At 46.5% G+C, this 25,053-nt stretch overlaps 2 protein-coding genes and 2 long non-coding RNA genes across 10 annotated transcripts in view; 1 reads left to right on the forward strand and 3 right to left on the reverse strand.

Annotated features, from left to right (window-relative positions):
- The window catches only part of LOC118301237, a 1,055,945-nt gene that overhangs the window by 804,375 nt on the left and 226,517 nt on the right, over positions 1-25,053 (forward strand). The window lies entirely within an intron of this gene.
- LOC124849878 lies at positions 387-2,317 on the reverse strand. The gene is made up of 2 exons (XR_007030468.1): positions 2,209-2,317; positions 387-1,097 (listed from the first exon to the last, which is right to left on the reverse strand). It is a non-coding gene; the product is annotated as an uncharacterized LOC124849878 (long non-coding RNA).
- LOC118315729 (nuclear receptor subfamily 0 group B member 1-like) lies at positions 2,466-4,529 on the reverse strand. Its single transcript, XM_035643241.2, has 2 exons — positions 3,899-4,529; positions 2,466-3,771 (listed from the first exon to the last, which is right to left on the reverse strand). Exons 1-2 carry the CDS (start codon positions 4,455-4,457, stop codon positions 3,524-3,526), a joined length of 807 nt encoding a protein of 268 aa, XP_035499134.2. The 5' UTR covers positions 4,458-4,529; the 3' UTR covers positions 2,466-3,523.
- LOC118313039 (interleukin-1 receptor accessory protein-like 1) overlaps positions 11,269-25,053 on the reverse strand; it is a 225,876-nt gene continuing 212,091 nt past the window's right edge. For 2 of the 3 annotated variants that reach the window (XM_035638254.2, XM_035638283.2), the window contains 4 exons: positions 24,714-24,860; positions 19,015-19,185; positions 16,609-16,653; positions 11,269-14,968 (listed from right to left, as the gene is read on the reverse strand). In XM_035638254.2, coding sequence (XP_035494147.1) covers positions 14,241-14,968; positions 16,609-16,653; positions 19,015-19,185; positions 24,714-24,860 — 1,091 coding nt within the window. In that variant the 3' untranslated portion in view covers positions 11,269-14,240. The remainder of the gene's footprint in view (positions 14,969-16,608; positions 16,654-19,014; positions 19,186-24,713; positions 24,861-25,053) is intronic. The other variant, XM_035638292.2, reaches the window with a different exon arrangement.

Raw genomic sequence — 25,053 nt, forward strand, 5'->3', positions numbered from 1 at the left:
GGGACCCCAGAGAAGATTGCTGAGGGTGAGTATATGAACATGATTGTGTGTATTAACAGGATGTGATATTGTGTGCAGATGAAGGTCATGAAGTCGGGGGAGGCCCCGAGAGGTTGCGGATGAAGAGTGATGATGCCGGGGGAACGTCAGCCCCCCTGCCCCTCGAGACAAAGATAAGTAGGGGGTTATACTAAACTTTTATCTGTCAACAACACTAAAATTGAACTACAGTCCCTCTCTGCATTGTACAAAGCAACAGTTCAGTATATGACGTGACGAGTCACATCGTATACTGAACTGTTGCTTTGTACAATTTTATGCACAAAGAGCTGAAAAAAACAGAGAAAAAAGTTAGTAAAAAGTTACAAAGCAGACAACACAATTTGTTTTAAATACTCCTATAATAATACTTTTACTTTCCTTTGCATGGAGACGTCTTGTGAAGAAAAGAAAAATAATTTTGGATTCATGCCAAGACAAACTTTTTCTTCACAAAGTTTCGACACAAAGGGAAGTAACAGAATATACTAAACAACAAAGTTACTCAACCTACTTACACCATGATCAAAAAGTGATACTTTATACATTTTAACATTCATATTGGTCTGTGGAAGAACAAGTACGCATGAATCATTTGGAGTTATCCTGACTGCACCATGTGAACACATTTTAACGTTAAATATAATGTAAGACTTGTTGGTTTTAACAGTTCCAGATTTCCATCTTCAGACCAGCTATGATGTTTTTGGTTTTTAAAGACTTTGGTTATATAAAACTTTTAACGTTTGGATTTATTCTCATCGAATCACAAACAATCAAGGAATTCTGGGACCTGCTTTGACCTTTTTGGAGTTAATATTTTATTTTGCTGGTGAATTTTTGAGCGCATACTTTTTCCTTCCTAGACTATGATCAGCAAATGTAGATCCACAGACCATCTGTAACACACAGTAAAGGATTCACAACGGGACTTGTGTTTTTCATGATCTCATACGTGAACACCTTCTGCACGGAGGTCGAGCTCCTTGGTCCGGTTGAAGAGGACGGCGGAGATGCTTGATGTTCCTGCGCAGGGTCAGGCTCATGGTGGAGGACAGCTGGAGGAGCAAAGAGGCTTCTGGTTAGAGTCTGTTTGTAATTTGACAAAACTTTACAAATTTACTCAACATACTTACACCTTGATCAAAAAGTGAAACTTTATACATTTTTAACAGTCACATTGGTCTGTGAAAGAACATGTACGCATGAATCATTTGGAGTTATCCTGCACCATGTGACCACATTTTAACATGAAATATACTGTACAACTTGGTTTTAACAGCATCAGATTTGCATCTTCAGACCAGCTATGAGGTTTTTGGTTTTTAAATGAGTTAAACCTGTGTTCCTTAATATTGCCATGACAGTTGTAGTGAATTTTTATGACACCTAGAAGCTCAGAAGAGAGAAACTTGAACATGTGAACACATTTGTGCTGTTACAGTCTTTGTAGACTATGTGGTCTCTGACATTATATTGTGGTGTAAGATTATATTTATTTATATATATATATATTTATTATTAAAGCACACAGCATCTCACAGCCTTGAGCCTTTAAGGTTGTGATTTATTCTCCTCGAACCACAAACATTCAAGGAATACTGGGACTTGTGTGAAAGAAGCGTCGACAGTTTTGGAGCTAATATTCTATTTAGCTAGTGATGGAAATTTGAAAATCTCATTAAAGTTTTTGCCCTTATGATCCTTAACTGTGCTCATTCATCAGGGCATTTCAAACTAATTAATCAATTTATACCCCAACCAAATATTTAAATTAACAAAGAAATTACAATAGAACTTAACATGCCTGGATATTTCATAGCACTAGCTTTATCAGACACTGCAAAATTGATATTCCTTATGTGTGTGGGAGGGGGGGGGGGTATAGTATAGTAAGGCATAAAAATCAAAAAAAAACATTGTGTAGAGAGTCCTATTGTACAGTATGACATTAAAACTAGTAAGGCTTACAATGTCACAGTTAGGCATAACGACTGCAAAACGTCATAGACAAAAGATTATTTTATTGAGCATTTGAGTCCAAGCCTTTTGTATGCAGTGTATCACAACTTAAATATATTTTCATGCCTCACTATGATGTTTTCTTGACATTTTAGAGCCTTTCTATATGATGTTTTTTGGCAGTGAAGTGATGTATGCCTTACTCACGCTGTGAGACTGTGTTCATCTGTTTTTCCTAAGTTCCTCCTGCTCAGGTGTGGCAGTGGGCGTGGTCTACCTGCCTGGCACACCTGATCCTGATCAGCTCGTTACCTGCTGCTCTAAAATTTATGATTTTTGTCAAATTGCTACTTGAATTTGCGCCAACAAAATCAGCATTTTTGCAGTTGGTGGATTGCGTGCCATATAATATTACTGTGGTATGAAATAGTCTTGAATTCCACAATAAACACTATCAATGTGTGTCACAAATCTTTAATGGTGTCAACAAATTAAAGGTCTTGAAGGTCTTGAGCCACTTTTAAAAAAACTCCCAGAGCAGTCATTTTTCATTGAATTACTTTTTACAACTAAAGGATTTCATGTCGGCTTCAAAACCACAACACTGTCGCCTAATAATTACAATTTTAGCTGAAAGATTTACAGTTGAGGCCCCTGTTCTCCGTTTGTCTTGAGGCTTGAGAATCAAGTGAGTAGAAATGAGTCTGCTCTTAAAACAAACTGGTTGCGCCCCAAAGCAAAGACACTAAGAATGTTGGAGTTCACACCAAGTTCAGAATTATGAAAATCAAAGCAGCAGACTGAGGTTTGGTCATCAAGGACATGTTGAGTGTCCGCCTGCAGGCTACCGCTTCAATCCAGTAAGGGATGCTTGAACTTGCACAAAGTGAGCTGTGTATGAGGAGATGTTTCAACAAAACAGCAGCACATGACAACCAGGAAGCAAAATCTTTGTTCGGAGCCACAAAACAAACAGTCAATTTTCCTTTAGGATCTTGTTTATTGTTATTTGACACTGCACTTTTCTAAACGAGGGGCACAACATTGTTTTTTGTCTGTTGTAATATACGATTCTCCTTGTCTTTGAGTTACCGTGTGTCTGCTGCATCAGTCCTTCCTTCCTGGTTTGGCCAAAAGGTCTGACTGAGGGTGGAGGCGACTTAAATGCAGAGGCCCAGTGATTGGACCGGACCAAGAGATGCATTAGCATGGGGGGGGGGGGGGTTCTTTATGTGAGATTTATTGGTTGTATGAAATCTCCCCCCCCATGCTAATGCATGTCTTGATCCAGTCCAATAACTGGGCCTCTGCATTCAAGTCGACTCCACAGATGCCATGTGTCAGAGAATAAAACAGTGTCCAGGCTTGGAATCAGCGCTGTCTGTTATTATTGGTCCTCAATTGGAGAGAAAAAAAACCCAACAAAATTAAAAAGTCACGAATAAAGGAAAACAGTTTTTAACAAATGAAATTGAAACAGGCGTCCATCATAAAAAATCACCCACACTTTAACCTGGATTTTTCATTCTAACCCTCGAAAAAACATCGCGAGCACGTGCTCGTCTACGCAGCTCGTGCCGGTCACGGGTCGGAAGAAGAGTCCCGCCACCGCGCGCGGGTCCATGGCCCGCAGCGCATTCAGCGCCGCGCGCAGCCTGCAGAGCCGAGCGGCGTTCCCCCGGTGCACGGTCCTCACGTGCACGTACAGCGCGCGCTCAGCCTCCGTCTGGAGCGCGCGGATGTAGTCCCGACACTCCAGCTCCGACACCTCTGCAGGACAGATGATTTTTGATACAATAAACAGTCGTATACAGAATCAGGCTACTTCACTATTGGAGTGACCAACTTCTATTGGCGTTGGGTGATGAACACCCAGCAGCTGAGGACTGTTTCTTACCCGGGCTGAACAGTATCGCTCCTTTCAGAAACGCAAACTCTTTGACGCTGATCCTCAGTCCTCTGCACCTGAGCAGAAACAGTCTGATCCCCTCCACGTCACCGACGGTCACCACGTCGGGGTCCGGAGTCCCGGGCGCGGTGCGCTGCTGTCCCTCTTTGCTGTGCGTCAAAATCCGGTGTAACAGACTGGGCTGCTGCTGCTGCTGCTGCGTCTCCGCCGCGCCAAAGCGCACGGAGTCCTGCGCCATGCCCAAAACCAGCAGCGGCGCCCAGCTGTTGCGCACGAGCCGCAGCTGGTCCTCCACGGGCAGACACCGAAAACAGGGGACGCTTCTCACGAACCGGAAGGTTCTCACGAGCACCTCGCAGGCCGCTCTGAAATCGCCTTGCGCGGCCCGGATGGCCTCGGGTTCGCCGCTGGAGGCGCAGGTGGCGCGCTGGTGCGCAGCGGGTGTCTCCACCTGTGCCTGGGGACGCGCGGAGCCTCTGTTCAGGAGGCTGAAGAGGATGCTGCTCTGCGCCGGCTCCTCACGGCCTCTGCACTCACAGCTCCACATGACTGATTATGATCGTGTTGTGGAGATTATTGTCTCTTTTATAGATTGGGCTTGGAACACCAGCCCTCCCTAAATGCACCCCAAACACACGTCCGGTCAATAATTTCAAAATAAAGACGGCAACAGTTACTCAAACATCAGTACCAGATGTACAAAGGTCCTCATACTTAAAATAAATATATATATATATATATATATATATATATATATATATATATATATATATATATATATATATATATATATATATATATATATATATATATATATATGTAAGTATGGGGAAAAATACCTTTATTGTATATCATACAACTCTTCAACTTGATGCGTTAAACTTTGTGACAATATAAGTTGAGCTACACATTATGGTTTGTTTTACTTTAAACCTACTTATTCATAACTTGACTGCACGGTGAATCATATAATTTCACTCTGTTCATTTTGAGCTGTTGCAAAATGCGAGGGCCCTGCTCTCAGCTGCCTGTCACTGAAATCACATGTAATCGTCACTTAGCTCCCCCTAGTGGTCAACGGGACCTCAGCTGACTTTGAAATGTGTCACTGATCAGAGTAACACACATTGAGGACGAGTGAAGAGATTTCTGATTCAACCTTCTTCAAACTGGCTCATCACTGGGTCAAATCGTGAAACTGTTAATAAATGAACAGACGGTAGATTAGTCACTGCTGCTGTGTTGTGTCTCGTCTTGAACACAAACAGAAAACCGCAACCGGAAGAATTATCAAATGTGATTACTTGTAGCAGAATAAACAGTCATTCTCATGTATACTTCTGGTTGTTTTAGACAGTTAAATAGTTTATATGACAGAAACAAACTTCACCCCTGTGGACTCCAGGTGCGTTCCAAGTCACCCCGCCCCCTTTTTTCCCTATACGTTCCATTGGAATCCTCCACTTCCGGTTTGCCAGTCCTCACTTCCGCCAGGAGCGGAATGATACTAAACCTAAAATGCCTGAACCTTACGCAGGTCTTTTAAAAAAAAGAAAAAAAATGTACCTGAGAAAGTAATGGCTTGTTAAATATAACATATATGTTTTAAATTTGTGCCTTTAAGCATATGCAGATTAGTGTCTGTCCTTGTCTTATAATGTACTTTTAGGTGTTTTTTTCAATTTTTTTTGGAATTGGGTCAAGTCAGGTCATTTTCTAAATAGAAGTAAAAACAGTTTTCTATGTGTAGCCTGGTGGCTCAGTGGCAAAGGCACTACCTTGAAAATGAAAGGATGACAGTTCAATCCCTGTACAAGACAAATCTTTGTTTTATTTACTTTATATTTATTTGTTTTAATTTTTTCATAGCACATCATCACTCTCACCTCACCAACCAGTGTATCCAACGTGCCTCCGAGGCTGGAAGGGAATCTCACAAGTGAATATCTCTAAACATTGACGGCAGACATTATTTTCTCCTGCTTTCCTCTATCCATTGATAGTGCACTTGAGGAAATTCCACGTCCGTGTTTCAATTACGGAATCTCGTTCTTTCATGTGTGAGTGTCTTGCAGTACACATGATCGGCATTGAGTCGGCACTCAGTCTTGAACCCTGGGTCTCTCGCAACAGAGCCTTGTGTCTTACCACTCGACCACCATCTTTCATACTGGAGTTGGTCCAGTTTGTTCTCATGAACATCAGACATTCAAGAGGACACATTGTAAAATTGTTAAAGGTGGGAATCGAACCATGGACCATACCTGTATATTTGCCTCTACGCCACAGAATTAATACGTTTCTTCTAATTTTTTTCATATAAATGAAGCAGCAGCAGATATTCAAGAGGACAAATTGTTAAAGATGGGTAGTGAACCATGGACCTTAACATGTTCATACCGGCACGTACATACCTGAGATTTGTATGATTTCACAAAGCCAATCAACTGTCACTGGTTGGACTTGATCTGACAACCTTTCACATGTGAGCCTAAAATCTCACCACTTCACCAGCGTCTCACTCAGGAAACTCAGGCCCAGTTTTTTCACATTGAACTTGCTGTCGGCTTTCGAGACGACGAACTGCTAAAGTTTTCAGTCAACTTGTTTGTGTTTTGTATGATTTATGTAAAAGAAACCACTGCCACAACGTTTCTGTTCCACATCTTCACTCAGAAATAAGTTGAAATGGCAGTGCTTGCATGAAATATAATGCAAAGACATGAAACTTTTAAAGGATCTCTTGAACATTTTTGCAGAAAGATGGATGAGTAGAGGACTTGACCCAGGTACTCTAAGGTTTTAAGTCATAAACCACTAGACTACTGAGACTATCCACATCTAGAAGTCGTTACTCCTATTTGTCACTTTCCTTAACTGACTGGTCAGTCGAAGTCCCAAAGTAAACAGTCCAGATTGAACACACACCTCTAAGTTTCTGAATCAACAGTCTGAGCTAATTGATCAGAGGTCCACCTTCTATTTCCTTCATATATTGACTCTAAACTACGGGTCATTAACTCATTAATTTCTCTAATCAAGCTGGGGTTTGAACCCACAATCTCAACTCTGATATGTACCCCACATTCTATATTTGTTTCCTATACTTCTACTTCTTCTTCCTCCCCGAAAAGTCTCAAACTTTGATCCCTCTTCCTCAGATGGTCCTGCGCACCATCCAACAGCTTGCAGTAACTCGAGGAGCCTACAGCGGCGGCAGCACGCACCACATCACTGGACGGCTTCATTGGAGGATATGGTGACATGTCCACAGCCCCCGAAGCTTCCACAGTGGAGCTGCGAGATTTGTTCATGACCCGGCTCTTGGCCACAACAAACACGGAGACACACACGAGGATCAAGGGGGAAAATAACAATCATTTATTCCAAAAAAACATAATTTAATTTATCTTTGAAGTGTTGATGATGCAGCTCAAGAAATACTTGACATTTAAAAGAATATATAATAAGCTGTTTTTCTGCAAATAGAACAATTAAGTGGTGCTTTTATGATTAATTTTTTCCAACATGGCCGTGACCTACTGGAAGCTCAAGAGGTAAGAAATGTCACAATATTGTTCTTTGAAAACGTAGATACTTTTTGATAGAAATTGTTCTGCACCCTGAACAATTCAAGCATTTTTCAACCAGTGCCCACTTGGCGCTTTCCAGTACTTCTACGGCCGACTCTCCTCCGTCCATTGTGGGATTTGCCCATTGTCCATCGTAGGGAATCTCGTTCACCTGAGGGTATTCCAGGTCGGTGTTTCAATTTCAGAATCTCGTTTGTTCACGTTTGAGTCTTTCCTCAGAGACTCAGCTCTCAGTCTTGGACCCTGGGCGTCTTGCACCAGCGCCGCGATGTCTTTCTGCTCGACCACCATCTCTCACACCGCGGGTCGGTCCAGATTGTTCTCATGAGTGCAGCAGCAGCAGACGTTCAAAGACGACAAATTGCAAAATTGTAAACGCACACTGAATAATTCTAGCATTTTTGAACCAGTGACCACTTGACATTTTCCGGTACTTCTATGGCAGCCTTTCAACCCCCCCCCCCCCCCTCCCCCCCTCGAGGCCACCTGCTGTGCATTGTCAAAAGTCAGGCACCAAAGTGTGAAAAAGTTGCCAGCTTCACACTTCCGCTGCTTATGACAATGAGCAAAAAGCTGAGCACGTGCATCCGAGCCTGTTCTCCCCGGGCTTTTCTTCCCCCCGGACGCAGCCTTTCACGGCGGCAGTAGACATTTGAGCTTAGCCCAGAGTATTAGCGCCGCAATCTTCCAAGCATTTGCATGAACAGCTCTTTTCCTCCGCTCAGCTCAGAGTCTAACAGCGGCTAAGCTTGTCTGACATCACCGCAGTTTCCTTCTGGCGGAGGATCTCGCCTGTAGCAGACGACGACAGAGACCGAGGAAACACACGCCACTCACCGATCCTGTGTGCATGAAGGCAAATTAACCCGGATCTATGGTAAATATATGCTGATATTAAACCACTGATACGTGAGTCTAGAGCAGGACAATTTGTTATAGACCAAACAGCTACTCAAATGTAAAAAAATAAAGAACTGATATCTGAAAAAGATTCCGCCAGACGTGGCGACATTTGCTGTTATTGGAGACATCATCACGGATGTGGCATCGTGTAGAAAACATTGGTTTATAGTATGAAGTTGCCTTGTTGTTGAAAAGTGGGTTACAAATAAACTTGCCTTGCCTCGTGTATGAAAATAAAAGGCAATTTGAGACCTGTCACACGTCCATTCTTTCCAACAGTGGCAGGAAGCAGCAGATATTCCTTTTTCCATTGTCGCTCTGAAGGTTTAAATCCCATTTAAAGCGCCGATTAGACTTGATTTTATTTTTGACTCTATCTGTAGTACATGTTCATCGAGGTGCAGTCTAAATATAGGAAATTGATAAATCCCAGTAAAGACAGTGACATTAGCCCGAAGGTTAAAACAGGCAGGTTATGAACGTGGTTTTTATCTATTCATTCAGAGACTTAATGATGTGCCCATCATCCCACTTTCAGCTGCCTGAGACAAGGGAGTCGTTCGTCCAGCAGATGGCAGCGTTTAGCTGAGGATTTCCAGAGGGGGCCCAGTTTTCTCTCTCTCTCTCTCTGTGAGGACAGAAAACTGGCCACTTATCAACCCCAGCGCTGTAACTTTGTTATGAAGTTGATATGATTTCGAATGCCATGTTTGATTTGTTCCATTAGGGCCACGCGAAAAAAACGGCTGCAAACGCACAGGAGCGTATCCTCTGTTCAATCGATGCTGTCGAGCCGCCCTTGCAGGAAGCCCATAGTTAATTGAAGGGGCTTAGCAGGTGATCAGTGATTCATAACTGGCATCTTCAACACACATGCACGCACACGCACACACACACACACACACACACACACACACCACCCATCCATGCACAGACAATTTCCCTAGTTCTTCGAGTGGCAGACCTGTCACACAGGGCACACAGCTCTGTGCTCCGAGTAACAAGGCCCTGTGGGACATGGAGGGGCATAGTATACCTGCCAGCGTGAGTAATGCTCTTCACCGGTAAGTGTGTGTGTGTGTGTGTGTGTGTGGGTGGGTGGGCAGAGGAGGAAACAAAACATCTGTGCATGTACAGCATATGCACACTCGCAGCCTGAGCCGCTCTCACTGCAGCAAGTCTCACCCGCGTCACCCGCTTTTGTTCAGGGAGCTTATTACACTGTAATGAAGTGACAATGATTTCACTTCATTACCCCCCCCCCCCCCCCCCCCCCCCCCACACACACACACACACAGACACACACCATATGGCAACCCGGCAGCTCAGATAACAACATCTGGCAGCTTTCTTGCGTTCACGGATGATTTGGACGAATAGCCTCACGTGAAAAAACCACGGCTGCAGAAAAAGCAAGATGGCGATGGGGAACGCCGCGCTCCTCTCTGGCTCAGCGCGGGGCACGTGACCGCTCGACTCGATGCAAGCAAACAGAAGCAGTCCGACTCCTCCGCGGCCACTTTCACCTTGTAGTCTTGGTGCTACCTTGTAGTCTTGGTGCTGCGGAGTGGAGGGATTCAGTCCGCCGGCGACGAGATTCAATTCAACCATCAATCGGGACACATCTCACCAAGGTTGTGGTCGGGAGCTCTGTGACGCAGGTAAAAGGCATTGCAGCGTCGTCCTTGGCTTCATCACACATCATTAGAGACGAGCTAATAAAGAACAGAACCTTAAACAATATGATTACCCAGTAGGGGAGGACGCCGTGTCGTGATGGTGACGGTAAGAGTCTGGATGGGGCCACTAACTGGCTTTTACTGGACCTTTCATCCACGCCGCAAATGGACTTTGCTCAGTTGTCATGGAGACGTTGACATGCGAGCTCTGCGGCTGAGTAGATCCCTCCCCGTGATAGATGAACAAACTCCATGTCCCTAATGAAGATCACGCGATACGCTTTGAAAGCTCCGCACAAGGCTCGCTAGCGGCCCTTTGGGATGGGGATTGTTTCGTCTTGACATTGGCAAGTGGGCTGCGTCCGGAGCCCTTTTTCCACCCGCGGCACAATTGCATGTTCAAAAAATATATTGTCGAGCAGAGTGACATTATTTACGGAGGAGAGATGGGGGAAACACCGATTTGCGTCCATTTCTCTGGATAATCTAAATATGTGCTCGAGTCACTCGAACAGCACGACGGGAGTTTCTTGAGTCCAATTAACACTGTCTGGCGGAATTTCTCGATTCCTTCCCATGTGCCTTCACTTGTTCTTTCCTCTCAGAGGCCGTTGCTTTGCGGCGAAATGAGCAAAAGCTACACTATGGACGCGGTGCTCTCCGCGAGGCAGAGGAGGAGAAGAAGAAGAAGAAGAAGAAGAAGAAGAAGAAGAAGAAGAAGAAAAAAGGACTGTTTATCTGCCTGGAAGCTCGCCGCTGCGACGTGTAAACGACGCCTCCGTCCCCGACGCCGGGAGCCGATCTGTGCGGGCGGCCTGTGTGATTGCGGCCCGAAGGGGCACTGAGGTCAAACAACAATCGTGGGACATTTCTTTGAAAGTGTCTCTCCCGGTGCATTGACTCCCCCCTGATTTAGTCTGATTCTCAAATGACGCCGGGCCGATGCAGTCTATGAGTGGAATAAGGAGACGTATTGATTGCTGTTTCAAGGTTTTTACAGGAGACGCGAGAGTTACGGCGGTTTGGCGCCGCGTCGGCTCGCCGCCAGGGAAGAAAAAGGCATCCGGGCATCGTCAGCAATCGCCACTGCCGCTCCATGAGCAAAGTGAGCCAGGTGGCATTTTCAGCAAGCAAATACAGAGCTCTCTCTCTCACACACACACACACACACACGAAAGAGAAATTACATTACCATAAATGTGGTTTTATTAATAATAATAACAGTATCTCTTTTAATGAACATTGCAGATACATATTAGAAAATAAATCAGAAACAGGAGAGACGTCGTCTCGAGAGTCGTGAAAGTGCCTGGAATAGTTCTGTGCTATATATTGTCATTGTTATTCTTCTTCTTCGGCATCGTCGCCATCGTCACCTTTACCGCCAACGTTCAAGTCATCATGAAACTAAAATGTGCGCCAGCGCCACTGAGGGAATGCGAACGTTTCGCATTCACGCAGCTTCCCAAGGCAGAAGTGCCGGCGCCGAGCGCCTGTCGAGGTGTCATCGATTCCCCCCCCCCCGCGTCCGTCGACGTGGATTCACGATTAGTATCTTACTTTGAGGACGCCCTGTGAATATACCGACCACCGGTTTCATGAATATGGCTCGATTGTCTTCATCTTAATCGCGTTACTGTCTTGACTCTATTTACACAATGCCGCGTCAAAGAGCACAACGCGCTCCTCTGTCCAGAGCTGATGCTCTTCAACGTAATCCTCTTTTCATGGTGGGGACGCGGGGGGGGGGGGGGGGGGGGGAGACGGTCTGATTGAGGTGGGCTTAAACAGGCCCGGCTATAATCTATCGCCCGCTTGAGAGATCATAAGCGAAGAGCACTGTCCGCAGAACCCAGGCCTGTTCTGAAATATTCTGTTAGAGTAAAAGCAAAAAAAAAGATGCAAGAAGTCGAGGGGGGTGGGGGGGGGGATAAAACCAACAGAACAATTTCTTCATCACTTCTTGCGCGTTCATCCCTTTGCATAATTTATGGCACTGAAGGAAACATCCACGCCACGAGATGTGTTAGGTGTTTTAGTACGACGTTAGTTCCGGGGAAAACGGACGATGCGCCATTGGCAGCGGGAGGAGAGCGTCCACGCGGCCGCCGCCGCCGCCGCCGCCGCAGCTCCGAGTGCATCCGTGAGAATAGCTCTCGGTTTCGTACACGACTTGTTCAAATCACCCACTTCGCTCAGAGCAGTTACGAGTGGCGGTGGCTTTGGTCCGACTCGCTTTTAACTAGCATTTGCATTGTGTCGTTACACATGATCCAGGGTTTAATCTCCACTCTAAAATACATTCTCGCCTCTCTTAAGCATTAATTGCAACTTTTTTTTGGAAGGGGTTATATTGGCTATTGGGTTTTTGAAGAGAATCCACCCCACGATGATTAGTGGTCAGTAGGTCAGAGGCATGATTGATTACACTGTCCATAATACTATTTTTCATATTGATAACTTACGTGTTAATAACATTGTACAACTCTTATCATCAAGTCGGCATCTGTTGTAAGTATTTCAGATGTTGTTCAGACTTGTATTGGGATGAAACTCTTCGTTGTTACGGCTTATATATATATATTCCTACGCCCCGTCACCGCCAGGGCCGACGCAAAAGTGATCAGAGCCAAGTTGTGAAAGCCCTATTTTCTTTTTAAAATCTGAGAGCCAAACTCGACAGACAAATCATTTCCGTTGACAAAAGGGGGGATGGCACACAGACAACAGAGCTGTCGTATGAGAGGAAATGAATAACGGAGGTAACAGTTTAGCCCTGGACAGCCGTGTTTGGTCCCACAGAGGAAACCAGGTGCAGTCCATGTTTTCCGGGTGACGCCGGTTGCCATGGCTTCCCCCTCCTCCAACTGACATCATCGATGGTGTTGCTCCATCCGTGTTACATCGACTGGGAATCGCTGCGATGGCTGTGAGATCAATGGACACAAGAAGCCTGCTGAGCTGCCACCTAATGTCGGAAAATGTCCAAACTCCTCTGTAATGATGAAAACAAAAAACAAAAATCTTTGTTTCTCTCTCGCCCTCTTGCGATATAGGGGTAAGACATTTGAGTGAGCGACCGGTCGATCTCCGCGAGCGCTTCTTCTTCATATGTGTTCTTCAACTCCTTCCGTCTGAATCTTCATAACTTCTCTAAGCAAATATCCCTCAGTTACAAAAATAGACTTTTCTTTTTTTTCACAAAATAATACACATAATTCACTTTCTGTGATATAATCATCTGTTAAGGTAAATAGCAAGGTTGTATTTTCTTTTTCTTTTTTTTTTTAAAGTCAATGTCATCGTGAGAGAAACAGAGAGAGGTGAAGCCTAGCACCATATTCTTCATATCCCCCTTTCACAGATATGACTTTTCCAAAATCATTCGATTACAATCGGGAAACCCATCTTTGCCGCCTCCCTGGACTCCATATTTTGCATATTCTGATTGAGTCCACATCAGATTTACAACCCTTGCAGCAGCCGGCGGAGCTGAAACTCAGAGGAATCCAAACCAGGTCGCTCTCATTTCACACCCGCCCTCCCCTCATACCCCCCCCCCCCCCCCCACCCAAAACAAACCGAAAAGCTTCATAAACTACACCAGCCCACAAATTAAGATAAAGGTAACACTGGTTCAAACCAACACATTTCACAGGCCATCGCTTCACTTTTGTACAAACCAAAACCAAAAACGAAAATCAAAGGTACCAAGTGAAAAATAAAACATGGAGAAGAAACAAGTCCCAAACACTGATGCTACAAAGAATTAGAAAAACGTATGTACAGGACCCTGTATTCCTTGACTCTCTGGGTAAATGATCGTAGGTGTTGGCTTGTGTTACGTGAGTGTTTATACAGGCATACAAAAGAGTTCTCCTTGCTTCTTTTTTTGTTGTTCAGTTTCAATAAAAGCTCTTATTAGACCAAAACCAGAAAAGAAAATATCTGCCACCAACTTATCCAGTGTGTCTGACACCCTGTCCTCCCCCCCCCTGTTGTTTCCTGGTGCAAATTCAACAGCAGCAAGTAGCTCTAGTGCCATTCAGGTTCATCTGGCTCCGGTGCGTTCAGGGACCAAGTGCCAGTGGTGAGTCTTTCTTGGGTTGGACATCGTACGGATCCACAGTCTAACCCCGCCCGGCACCGCCCCTGTCACCAGATGACGCTGGATATACTGGTCTCCCTGGGCAGCAGCGGCAGCATGGCGTTGTTGCCGTGGGCCTCCTCCACGCTCTGCTGCCGCGGCGACTTGGACTGCGGCCGCTGTCCGTTGATGAGTGTCATGGGGATGTTGCAGTAGGTGTGCTGGTTGCCTAGCGAGGAGAGCGGCGGGAGCGTGCCGCCGGGCGGCAGGTCGTAGTCATAGCTACGGTAATAGTGTTTCTGCCTCATCTGCGTGTGGCAAGAGTTGTGGAAGGTCGAGCGCAAGTCCGGGTGTGCCGTCGCCATGGCGGTGGAGGTGGCTGCTGCCATGGAGATGGCCGAGACGGTCTGGAGCTCGCCGAAGGGGCCCTGCTCGCTGACATCCAGCACCTGCTCGTGGGAGATGCTCAGGGGCTCCATGTGCTTGAAGGGCATCTCGTAGAGCAGCTGCTTCCAGAACTTGGAGTTGAGCTTGTTGCTGGACGGCCCGCGCCACTTGATGACCGTCAGCATCTTGATGGTGTGTTTGAGGGCCTCCACCTCCTGATAGTTCATGATGCCGCGCAGCTCGGCGCACTCGATCAGAATGACCTTGATCTCGCCGGTCACCAACATGTTGCGCAGCCGCGTCTCCAGCTCAAAAATGCTCCACCCCCTCCGCACGACGTAGCTCGGCGTCATGACGATGATGAGACGCTTGCTCTGGTCCACACAGCGAGCGACGTCCTCGATGTAGGCTGGACACAGACACGCACACACACGGATTACTTCATATGAATATCAATACAAGTTTGTACGACTTGTTTCTAATTGCTAATGGGTGAATATATGAAAACATGATGAAACACATCACAGGCTATTTGAAGAACTCTCTTGGCCTCATAGCGACTGTTTACCAAAACTACTGCCTTTCATCAAAGTTTCAAACAACCAAATCCAATTAAGTTTAGAAAAGAAAAGTGCGATTTCTGACTGAAGTTGCTTAAATTAAACATCTGTTGACTCCTCCACTCTACAGTTGCACTAACTCATTCGGAGATTTGGCCTGAGGACACTGATACATGAAATGAAAATAAAATGCAGATTTAAAATAACACGTGACTATGACCTGAATAACCCTTGACAGCCTCTGCAGCATTTGATAATGCGATGCACTTGAACAGAATCAGAGACACAGGCGAGGGGAAGGGGGATTTAACTTAAACTGGACACTTGAAACATAAAAAACACTCAAAGCCAAGCGAGATACCCGAGTCAACTTAAATCTGAATCTAGTGTGGCATCGTGTTCACATCTCCACTGAGCAGCCCGGCGGCTTGATAGTGATGCTGGGTAATAATGAATGTGATTTAGTCTTTCCCAAGGTCTGTCCTGGGTGTCAGCGGGAGGAGGGACATGTGTGTGTGTGTGTGTGTGTGTGTGTGTGTGACAAAGACAGAGCGGTAACTGGTCCTCACGTGGCAAGTTGACCTCGACGCCTCCCCCGAGGCGAACCCTCCCCCTGGTAGGCCCTGGGGCGCGCTCAGTTTACGATAAACCAATCAAGCGGAAAAACAAGTTTTTATTTTTATCACGAATAACCCTAATGAGAATGGATAAATGGATGCCGTATAATTAGCTAATGAGTCGTAGTTTCATTTTATCTTTTGAATTGATTTAACTGTCTGGTGACAGTTTTTTATGGCCGCGCAGATTAAATTCCTCCTTTCAGAGACCTCGCAAGTTTTACAATCGGGGCCTCGCGAAAAGTGTGATCATTGATTCCCATCCGCCCCCCAATGCTAAATTACACGGAGCAGAGAATCACTGCGGCCCCGCTCTCGACAGTTTGGCTTCAAAATGCCGTGACGTTTAATGTTACAGCATTACTGGGCCACAGTGCCACGGAAGATCATCGTGAAAATTCAGATTGTCACAACTCGCGCTCCGTCGTGCCCCGATTACGTCTGAATAATGACTGGCACACGCTGTGTCTCAAGGAAAAAAGACATGATGTGAGGTCTAAAGTGGGCCGATACCTCGTGTCTCTTTTTGGTGGAATACACAAAACATTTAAGAATGTCTCTTGATTCGATCTAATTGAATAATTTGAATGCACTTAACCTGACTTATTTAATTTCCCGGGGGGAAAAAAACTAACAAAAAAACCCTGTGATTTAATGCAGGTGAATGCAATTGAAAGTTTTATAAAATCTGTATAAGATGATAATGGCTGTATCAATGGTAAATAACAACAAATAGCAACAACCTATAAACCCCCTGTGGCTCATCATGAAGTGTTTCCAAAAGGACTTTCTATATTATTGACTTTGTTCACAACGTCTTTGTCAGTGTGTGTCGACACGAGCATTCAAAATCAATCCGGGGGAAGAAGTACCTCTAAGTAGTCTGGTGTCATCCTGGAAATGATCATTGGTGAAACCTAAACATAGATGTTTAAATTCAAAGTGTGATCAATAGGATATATGCAGAGAGGCATTAAAAAAAAAACAACACATTTTTGGTCATAATGTGGGGACATGGCTCTGGCATAAACTGTTTCTGTCCACTGGTGCTCCACCGGCGATCGTAAAAGGGTAATCGCGCTGACCAGTTTATTCCAGTTTAATATGGGACGTGTGGCATAAAAAAAGACAAGGAAAAGGGCTTTTTTTTAATTTAGTGGAAGGAGTTCAGCTGTTGAAAATGCTGAATGTGCACTAGACATGCAAGGAATCTGTTGTTGTGGTGAGCTGCCAAACACGTCGAAATAAACCACCCAGCGTTCTGTGGAATGACATGTTTCTTATCGGAATCTCAGCAGAAGGACTGAAAGAAACCCCAAATGGCCAATCAGTGTTTATCTATAGCTGTGCATTATGCTTTATTATATCATATTGTTGAGATGCTGATACATCCCCAGTGGGAACTGAACGTTTGCAGTAAGACAGTGAAGCGGTGTCACCAGCTGGAATGGCCGCGGGCGCTTTAGATCCCTCTCAATCCTTGCCTTTTTTTCCTCTTATGCCATTTTCCCATATTACAACATTCCCCCCCGCATCGAGCACATAATCACAGCGAGGAATTCAGTTTACAACCTTGGCACAAAGCCACTGATGAGGAACATAATTAGTAATGCCGGTGTGCGCGGGCACGACCGGCAGATGCAGAAGTATTCAAATGGAGGCTAATGACATAATGATATTATCAGAGACATCTGTGCGATGGGTTAATCAAAGATAAGCACGGGGCATGGTGAGAGGCTCCATTAGAAATATAGACTGTGGCAAAACATGCATTCATCCGCATGCTTTCTGATTGTACAGCTGACATCATCACACAGCAGCATGCAGGGGTAGAGTCTGTATGGAGCCGGATCAGGAACATGGACTGTGATAATAAGCTTCATTCTTTCCGCGGCTTATGCTGCATATGTATCATCAGCTATAATGCCTCCCACAGGCTTTACATAGTGTAGATAATGCACTTCAGCACACAAAGAAGCAACTAGCAAGTCCGGACCTCTAGTCTGGAGCTTTTTTTAAAGCACAATGTACAGTTGTTGTTTTTTCGGTTTTGTTTTTTAATAATAATAATAATAATTCACTTCCACGAAGAAAGCTGGAACAGGTCAGACTGCAGGGACTGACCTCAGCAGTTCTTAGATTAGTTGCTGGACATTTTGTAAATCCAAGTGAAAGTCAACTTTTTAAACTCCTGCGGTAGACGGAGTATTCAGAAAGTCCAGTGTGTCGACTATTATCGACATGAGTGAGCGAAACCACTCACTTTAGTTACCTTACGTTTCCACCACTGGCGAATTCGCTGGCAAACTCCAGTGAAATGATCCTCAGTTATGTTTTATCTTGTAGTCTGGTCACATTCACAAACATTATCGTTCATCTGCAGCACATTCCTTACATTAGTTAAACTGCTGTAATATCCCCTCATCCTCAAAAAGATTTGTTATGTCGTGACTAAAACAGAACTTCAGGACAGATAACCGTTAAAGGTTGTCAGTTCCTCTTAAAGCACGCTCTCTGCTACTCACTGCAGAGTGAAATGATACAATCAGTTTGTTATTTAAGCTGCGCAATCTTTCAAAATGCCCGCTGGCAAATGTGTAAGGACCAAAAAAAAAAAGCATCTGCGCACCTCTGCCATCTTGTTTTTTCACCGACCACCTTTGGCGGTTGATTCATCCCCAGGCGGAAATAAAGAACGACTGGGAAACTAGGAACGAGCAGCAGTTACCCAGCACCTACAAAGAAATGATGGACGTGCTCCAACCCTCTACCTGTGGAAGTGCCCCCCGTCATATGATCACCCCTGGTTGGGAGTCATCGCTTTTAGGAGCGCAAAACTTTCAAGAGCCGCAACCATTGTGTCGCGAGCGGTTAATAGCACTTCTCTTATTTCTGACGTGCAGAAAAGTGTGGGCTGTGGGGCGGCAGTTATATTCAATTGAAGTACTGGACTGGAGGAAATACTCCAAAATGTCCGGATTTTCTCCTTAAAAATTGAAACCACCCCCCCCCCCCAAAAAAAGACCTAAACGTCTCCCTTTCAGCTTTTCTTCCGATCCACTTCAGCTCAGCCAGAGGTTAGAAAAAAGCTCATTTGCGGAAACGATGGTGCTCTTGCAGGTCTAGTCACGCCACGACACAAATGCAGAACAGAAAACAGCAAACAGGGGCACATCACCACCGCACTGACAGCACGAGCAACACCGAGTCAACAGCACATCCGACACAATGCGCGCGAGACAGAGAGAGAGAGAGAGCGGGAGAGAGAGAGAGCTTACTTCCTGTGGGGATCAAGTCCCTGTCTGGAATGAAGAGTTTATACCCATAATGCTTCTCCAGCACGTCGGGGAGGATCTCCAGGGCAAAGCGCTCCTCCTCTCGGGTCTCCTGGCTCCACTGGTCCGGGTCCACTTTGGTGTAGGACAAGTACGCGTCGTAGTCCTTGTTATCTGGAAGGCAAGGAAGGGATGGGGGGGCAGGGCAGACACTGAAATGTCACAGACGAGAGTGTGTCTTCCGACATTCCGTTTCACAGTCGCTGCTTTATAATCAAGCAGGAAATAAAGCAAACTGTTTTAAAAGCGGAACCCGTTCCCCTGAATCCTTCACGTGAGGGCGTCGGAGCGCTCCCAAAACCACCATGCTTCAATTAAACGCGTGCATGTTTTTATGCTCTGAACACCGCGCTTCCCGCTGCGGTCAGCAGAGTTATGCACCGCTAAAACCCCCGGATGCTCACAATCTATTTTCCGTGCCGGTGTACAGAGAGCCGTTCGTTCAGCGGGAGTCTTCATTGAGACAGGTCGCCTCCATTACACCGACCTCTGGGCCCCTCCGCCCGGCCGAGTGCTTTTCATTACCGCTCCGCTGACGGACACCGTTACCCCCGGTGGCTGCTTTGCAGGCGGCGGGCAAAACAAATTAGATTCCACTCTGAGCCAAATGCCTGCCAGGCCCGATGCGGCGTGGTGTGGCTCCATCGGCCGCCTGGAAGCCCTGACTGACCACAGACCTGAGAGGGGCTGAGTGAAGAGAGAGGAGGTGAGTGAAGACGGAAATGTGTCTCCCTGTGGCGTGGAAGTGAGACATCCCGGGCTCCTACCGACCGGTACAGGAAGGAAATAACAGCTTTCGGGGCGAACACCTCAACGCTGACGCCGTGAAAGATGGAAACCAAACCGCCTCGGCGATTACAGTGCTTTGGTTTTCCACCTCGAGTTTTACTAGTATTTCCTCCTTTGAGTGACTTTACAGGCACATTGTCACTGTGACTGTGAGTTTAGCTGCACTGCCGCTTCCTTTCGAGTGTCATCTTCATTGCTGTAGCCGTGCGGTATGGCCAATCATGCAGACACTGTTCCCACCGTCACCGTCCCCGTCGTACGGCTGCAGACCACAACATTAGACAACCGCGAGCGACCCTGTGGTTACAGATAGAGGAGGTCCTTGTTCGCTCTGACACACAGCCAGGCTCATAGAGCAATGGTTTCCCCACTTTGGTGTGGAGGAACTTGACTCGCCTGCAGAGAGCTCTGACCTTAACTCCCTCCAGCACATTTGGAGTGAGCTGGACCGCCGGCTGTGAGCCAGGCCTTATCGCCCAGCAACAGTTTGCTGACCTCACTGATGCTCTGGTGGCCAAAAGCCTCCACCCCGGCACATTAGCAGATCATGTTTTCTCAGTTCCGCAGGATAAAGGTCAGAGACCGGCTTTCGTGGAACTGCTTGATACCAACGAAAAGGATGCCGCTGAAAACGGCTCAAACGTCAAATTTTGCAATGTTTTGAGCATTTAAATTATAAGAAAGATGAATAAGTGCCTAATTGATCCTGAGGGAAGTTTTTTTTTATCATAAAAATGTACAATCTTTCGTGTGCAACTGCGAATTTCCGGGCCACAAATCAGATACAATGCACGTCGCATTTACCAGAAGTGAAAATATCAGATTCTATGTGTTTCTTCTGTCACAAAATCCCTTGTACCTGTCACAAACTGAGGGGGGCGGGGGAAAAAACAAAACAAAACTGGGACACGTTGAGCTGCAGTGTGAACAAAAATCCTTTGAGGGAAACTCATTAGAGACACGAGCAGGGTTTGGGTGTGTGACTTCCTGTCTTCGCCAGGACTCCGGCCCCTCTGCTTTATGGAGACCACCGGCGGGGCAGCAGCCGGGGGGCCACGCGTGACCTGTCCGGACACCGGGAAAAGATCGGGGGCTGAGGAGGATACGGCACAGTCGGGTACAGAAAAGCAGAGGAGCAGAGTTCAAGCGGGGGGATTTGAGAATCAATCATCGGCACGGCGTCCCGTGTCCGTAGCTTTTAATAGGTTCCTCCCTCTGGGCTGCGCGACTGTCAACAAGAGGCTCGAGGGCGCCTCTCTCGGAAGGTGGAGTGACCGCCTCGCATCTCCAGGAGTGACTGTTCACGTACACGCGAGGGAAGAGTAGGGAGGAACATGTGCACGTGTGTCGGGGGTCTCACAGTTGGATTGTGAACTCTTCATCGTGCCCTCGGGGGGCCGCCAAGAGAGTTGCAGGCGTAATCTCCGGTCTCCATTACATTTTATTGGAGAGCCGGTCGGAAGGTAACGCGCGCACTCGACTCCGGAGCCACGGAGGCACAAGGGGAGGACCGCCAATGAGCAGCTGAGCAGCTTTTACTTTTTAACCGCGCTACTTTGCAAAAAATTGCGGTTGCGCTCGAACAGAGTGCGGCGTTATTGCTTTCTGCGTTCATCATAATCACTTGTTTTCTCACATGCACACAGTTGCTAGTCTGCGGGGTAGACTCCGTTTAAACAAATTGAGGAAAAAAAAAATCACCCCTCGGAATAGCAGAGTATAACTTAAAGAGGCCAGAAAAAAAAGAAAAAAAGCTGCCCATATGCAGATCATAAACTTCCTGGAGATAAAGATAAATTGCTGTGTTGTTGTACTACACAAGATTATCTTAAGCTATCAGTGCTTAATAATCTGACAGCTCTAATATGCAATAACAATTATTTCAGTATTAATAGTTAACTATATAAGCGTCCATATATCTATCTCTAATGGTTTAAGGTGTCAGCCGCAGAGAAGATACGGAGTCTAAACTCTCCACGTGTCTTTTTTTCTCTCATTACACATCTGACAACATCACATTGGGGACCACTTGACCTTCTAATCACAGAAAGGCGTCTTTGTGACGTTTGCCCCTGCGTCTCGACCGTGCAGACGGTGCGAGACGTGAAAATCATCAATGCCAAGTATCGCCGAGCTGCACCGACGGCGCAGACGGAGCCGCGCGGTTCCACACCGCGTCGACGCCGCTGCCGTTCGCCTTCGTGGCAGCGTGTTGACGAGCCGCCACCTCCCCGACAAGCTTGCCTCGGATGTTGTCATTGCGAAGCCTATTAATGATTCCACTGACACCCACACAATGTGACGACTGAGCGGTCTTTAACTAAATTGCGCCGCTGACAAATAGCTGACAGTCCGCCCTATTGTTACTTAAAGCTTACAGTTTTACATCTGGCAGAAGAGGGAGGCGGGCGCTCTCCGAGTGGCCACGATGAAACAAGGGCACTTTCTTGGCAGCGCTCTGTGCACAGTTACGCTGAAGAGAGAGAGAGAGCGAGAAAAAAACATGGCCGCTGGCTCAAGGGCTTTATCGATGAAAAATGTGTGTTTGTGTGCAACTATAACTTACAAGCAGCTCCTTCTCTCGGCGGTTACCATGGCGATGGGATCTCGGCGTGAACCCCATCTCCTGCCATCGCCTGGCGACCGTTTTTGTCTCAGATCTACCCGGGCGAACCACTTCCAGTTTGGTTTCCATTCAATCCCTCGCCATTTGCCATTCCCGCCCCCGACGCTGCGCGGCGCGCTGTCATCGGGAACGCCGACGTCTCGCGGCGCAGTTTATTGCGAGAGCACGCGCGCGGCGCGGGGAGGTGCGCGTGTGCCAGAGGTAGCAGTGAAGTGCTCTAATCGGCCGTGGCGCGCAGGAAAGCATCAAGGGGTTCCCCTGGGAGCTCCGGAGGCGGCGTACTGGGTCTCATTGAACCTGATCCACTTTATACCGGAGGACAAATTGAAAATCTGTTTCTCTCTTCAAGCAGCCACTTGGGCGGGACAATTAAAGGAGACAATTGCTGTTTGGCATTGAGGTTCAAGGCCGCACATTTTTTTCTTTCTTTCTTCCCCTTCTCCGACACGACCGCCTCTGGGCCGTCCATTACGGGGGCGACGCTCGGCCTTCTGGGCCCAGAAGCCCAACACGGCCAGAGGTAATGACTTCCACTGGAGTGTCTCACGGAGCAGCCACGGCAGCGAGGCCGATCCGGGAGCGTTTGAGGAGAGGAGCAGGGCACAGAACACTGCTTTACCTTTTTTAACACTCATAACTCTCTCGCCGTCTCTCTTTCCACTACGCACGATCCCTCAGCCTCTCTCCAGACTAATCTCATTCGCCCTGAATTCATTGCAGCGCTGGTGCTTTAGAGACTCATTACAGGGGAATCAAATTAAAACTCGCTCCTTGTCTTAGTCTGATGCATTCTCGAGCCAGGACGGATCCACCGGGTCCAATCAGATTCTTTTTTTTTTCCTTTTACTATTGCTGATGGGGCCTCAGAGTCAAGGCTTTTGTCCGGTACAGGGACTGTGGTTTGATTTGCTTAATTGAGAGAGTTCAACACGATATATATATATATATATATATATATATATATATAGTCCGTTCACCCTCGTACTTTTTCATGTGCAGGATAACAACCCTGCCGTTTCTCTGTCAACTTTGGTTTGTCAGAGAAAACGCTCTATTTCTATTGCGTCACCTTTCCAACAAAATTGTACCGCTGAGGCGGCGTTTCGAGATTAGCGCGACATCAGAAACCACACCGTGCCACGCTCTCGGTGAATAAAAGATCCCTGAGAAAACATTCCAGAGTTTTGAAATCCTGCATAATATTATTTTGAACAGCGGTGCGTCTGATAAGCCTTTAAAATTATGAATTTATTACGGTTCCAAGTAAGATTTTCCTCCTCCAAATGACCGCCTGTGGGACGAATAAAGGATTATCTCATCTCATCTCATCTTCGATGGTGACTGCTTTGGGTGCAAGGAGCAGAGCCGTAGCAAGTGAAGGCACGCGGCTACTCCCAAGTGACATGACGGACATATTGATGGACATATTGGGGGTTTGTCGGCCTGTGTACGGGACAGAATCATAATGACTGGAAGACACCACGACCAAACGTACCTGGAAATAGACAAAAGCACATCACCGGGCACCGCTGTACTCAAAGTGTTGAGGGGATCAGGGCTGCTTCTTTTTTCCCTCTTTAAAATCGTTTGAGTCTCCGAGAGGCGCAGAGAGGGGGGGCGGGCGTTTGACAATCCATGACCCAGAAGGCGTGCACTGTGATGTCAGGGAACAGCGGCCGGCGCGAACATATTTACAAGGATTGTGATTGGTCTTCACGAGGACGCAGATGTGACAAGAAGGGGAGCGACATCAAAGACTGGTGACCTGGCGGCTGCTGTTTAACAGACAGTTTACAGGATATTTTTTGTGCGCAAGGTTTTTGATGTGAGCTCCTCCAGTGGGTTGAGCAGAGTCCCCCGGAAATTGACAACAGATTTGTATGAGTTGGAAGCGATGGGAGGCTCAATTCCGTTGCAGCCACTATGTCATTTAGAACTGATGAAACACATGCACATGTTTCCCTAAAAATGGTGCCACACGCAGCTTTGAGATATGAAAAATAACCCAGGTGTGTTCCCGGGTAAAAATAAATGCGAGCAGAGCGGCACAGATACTCCAGAGGAAGAGGAAAGAAAAGGGATGTTTTCGCAGCGGGTGAAAGGTGCATTAGAAAATCCTCCACTAAGCAGCAAACGCTGTGCTATCACAGATTAAGGGGGGGGGGGGGGGGGATTATTATATAATGGTGTAAAGTGCATCATATCTGGCACCTTGTCTCAGTCTTACCTCCATCTAGATCCTCGCTGCCAAAGTGGTTTCTGTAGAAGAGCATGAGCTCGATCCGGTAGCACTTGTAGAGCGTCACCAGACAGACGAGCAGCATCAGGATGGCCCCCAGACCTCCGGCCAGCTCCACCGTGTACATCAGCTCCGCTAATGTGACACGCACAGTGAGGGAGGGAGACGATTCATTGAAGTGAGACAAACAAAGAAATATATTAGCAGACAGCCTGGCAATGATGGAAAAAAACGATTGAAAACGATTGGCTGTCAGGTTCCTGAAAGGAGTTCAGGATCATCACAACACTGCGGTGGACAGACGCCATTGCAGAAAGTACGATTTGTA

The sequence above is a fragment of the Scophthalmus maximus genome, chromosome 1 (assembly GCF_022379125.1).
Source record: "Scophthalmus maximus strain ysfricsl-2021 chromosome 1, ASM2237912v1, whole genome shotgun sequence".
NCBI lineage: Eukaryota > Metazoa > Chordata > Actinopteri > Pleuronectiformes > Scophthalmidae > Scophthalmus > Scophthalmus maximus.

Bases quoted from the DNA above. Each gene is read 5' to 3' on its own strand.
- LOC118315729 (XM_035643241.2), bottom strand. From the start codon at position 4,457: ATGTGGAGCTGTGAGTGCAGAGGCCGTGAGGAGCCGGCGCAGAGCAGC. The intron at 3,772-3,898 runs GTAAGAAACAGT...TCTGTCCTGCAG, and splicing joins AGCGATACTGTTCAGCCCGG to AGGTGTCGGAGCTGGAGTGT.